The 2,940-nt window shown below is 44.8% G+C and overlaps 1 protein-coding gene across 1 annotated transcript in view; it reads left to right on the plus strand.

Annotated features, from left to right (window-relative positions):
- Positions 1 to 567: 567 nt before the first annotated feature.
- cdx1b (caudal type homeobox 1 b) overlaps positions 568 to 2,940 on the plus strand; it is a 12,369-nt gene continuing 9,996 nt past the window's right edge. Inside the window, exon 1 of the mRNA XM_072662312.1 lies at positions 568 to 1,093. Coding sequence (XP_072518413.1) covers positions 655 to 1,093 — 439 coding nt within the window. The 5' untranslated portion in view covers positions 568 to 654. The remainder of the gene's footprint in view (positions 1,094 to 2,940) is intronic.

The raw sequence follows: 2,940 nt of genomic DNA on the forward strand, positions 1-2,940 counted from the left end.
TTAAGCTAAAATGGTAAATGATAAAGAATATGCCATTTCCCCTCCATACACACGTCCTTCAGCAAGTATTCACACCACCTGCAGGAGCGTAAGAAGCCCCTGTGAGTGTCACCCTCTGCTGGGGATCTCTAAAATGACATCACTCAAAACTCCCTGTAAGACACTTTATTAGAAACACCTGCCTTGTGCTGTCTGTGTTTATTATAAAGCTGAACATACATTCACTGATTGATTCATGCCTAATTAATATTAAAATGTACTACTTAAAAAATCTTTATTTACTAAGCTTCAAACTAACATTACATTAATAACCCCTTAATATTATTGTAGACACCATTATTACACAAATATTAGTTGTACACAGTCCATAAAAGTGGGAAGGAAATAGTTTAGTCCAGATAGGTCAGAAGAAGTTTCTGATGGTTTGGCGGGAGGGCAGGAGGCCGTAACCAATGGTTACTTCCCCCAGGTGTATGGGGGGTGGAGGTGGGGTCATAAAGTCATAAAGTGTACGTCAGTGCTATCAGCAGTGAGAGTCAGACTGCAGCTGGCAGTCTTGCCTCATGTCCAGTGGAGGAAGCGGTGCAGGTACAGGTGAGAGGGAGCCGGTGAAGATTCAGAGTGCAGTATGATCTGGAGCCCTCAGGTGGAAACATGTACGTGAGTTACCTTTTGGAGAAGGACGGCAGCATGTACCCGAACTCCGGGAGACACCCCGGCCTCAATTTGAACCCCCAGACCTTTGTCCCCGCTCCTCCTCCTCCTCCTCCTCCACCTCCACCTGCGCCTCAGTATTCGGACTTTACTGGATACCATCATCATCATCATCATCATCATGTGCCAGGTGTGAGCGGTGAGGCCCAAACAGGAACCTGGAGCCCGGGTTACCCTACGCGAGAGGACTGGTCGACCTACAGCACAGGACCTGCCCCACCTGCCCCAAACCCTGGACATCTGACCTTCAGCCCACCTGAGTTTGCACCTGTGCAGCCCCCAGGGCTCCTGCCCCCCTCAGTTGGGCAGATTTCCCCCAATGCCCCCCGCAGAAACCCATATGAGTGGATGAGGCGGAGCACGGCACCTCCGAACCCAGGTAATGCAGCACAGGTAGATCAACAAAGGCACAATCCTAGCCCTGGGCAACCCTGGAGCTACACAGGTAGCATGAGCAGATCAAGTTAACCCAGGCTTACTTACCTAACCTAACCAGAGGTGACCCACACAGAGTAACAGCTAAAAGACAATGCTAATCCAAGGAGAGCAACTCAGGTAAGGTAATGCAGGTAAAGTCGTTTAGGTACAGAACCACTGCTACAGTAACACAGGTAGAACTAACCTCACTAATAGGAGAAACCCATGTAGACATAACCCAAGCACAGTTAAACAGGTAATGCTAACCTATGTAGAGTCACTCAGGCAGGGTCACACAGATAATGTAACAGGTGAAATACAGGTAGAGTAACGCAGGTAGAGTAACGCAGGAAGAGTAACGCAGGTAGAGTAACGCAGGAAGAGTAACGCAGAAAGAGTAACGCAGGAAGAGTAACGCAGGTAGAGTAACGCAGGTAGAGTAACGCAGAAAGAGTAACGCAGGTAGAGTAACGCAGGTAGAGTAACGCAGGTAGAGTAACGCAGGAAGAGTAACGCAGGAAGAGTAACCCAGGTAGAGTAACGCAGGTAGAGTAACGCAGGAAGAGTAACGCAGGTAGAGTAACGCAGGAAGAGTAACGCAGGAAGAGTAACGCAGGTAGAGTAACGCAGGAAGAGTAACGCAGGAAGAGTAACGCAGGTAGAGTAACGCAGGAAGAGTAACGCAGGTAGAGTAACGCAGGAAGAGTAACGCAGGTAGAGTAACGCAGGAAGAGTAACGCAGGTAGAGTAACGCAGGAAGAGTAACGCAGGTAGAGTAACGCAGGTAGAGTAACAGCTGTTTGTATTTCTGAGTGAGTTTATATTCATCAGACCATCTGATCCAGAGTGAATTACAGCAGTGCTTCACTCTCCACTCAAAGAATATCCCTAACCAGTGTGAAGAAATCCAGAAGAGTCCAGAGATCCTTCTAAAATCCTGTTCAATACTAAAGTCAGTACTGATACCAGAGACACAGATACTCAATACTCGGCAAATCCACTGCACTACACTACACTTCACACAACATTTAAGCAGGGTTAGGAGCTCCTGAAGGAGATGGGCTTCAGACTGTGTTGGAGAAAGTGAGCGAGTCGGGCGGTGGGATTTCTCCTTTTCTCCTACATGTTCTGAGGGCTGGGGGGTTCGAGCTGAGCTGTACCAGAGCTCAAATGGATCTGGTCCATTTTTTGCTTTGTAGGCCAGTGTTAAGGTTTTATATATTTAATATAATATATAATAATAAATGAATATTTTATGATTAATATTATTATTCTGACGGACTTTATCAGCTGTTGTTATCGTAAGTGAAATTTGAGTTCAGTGGTTTAAATACTGATCTGACTCAGCGTACAAAAGAGTCTTTTGTATGACAAAAATATGTGGAATTCATTTATATTCATTTATTATTAGAATATATCTGCCTTCTTATTCAACACAGGGAAACATATTTGGGAAACACAGACGTTTATATATGATTAAAAATCATTACTGACACAAAAACAGCAGCTTTACAGGAGAAGGAAAAACGGTCAGTGTAAATAACTGTGTTCATGGTCATTTTGGAGCATTTCTATTGGTCAATTCATCATGAAATTCTGTCAAATATATGTATGATCCAATTATTATGTATATGTATCTAATAAATGGTACTTTCAAGTAGCTCTAAAAGCTCCTCACAGAAAGTTCTTCACCTAATGGTGATGAAGACGCTGCCTGATGCCTGAGACACTGTTCTACCAGAGTTCTGAGAAGAGTTCGGCTCTAGAACCTGCTTTTAGAACCAGATCGTTAAAATGGTGGAGGGATAC

The sequence above is a fragment of the Salminus brasiliensis genome, chromosome 18 (genome assembly GCF_030463535.1).
Source record: "Salminus brasiliensis chromosome 18, fSalBra1.hap2, whole genome shotgun sequence".
Taxonomy (NCBI): Eukaryota; Metazoa; Chordata; class Actinopteri; order Characiformes; family Bryconidae; genus Salminus; species Salminus brasiliensis.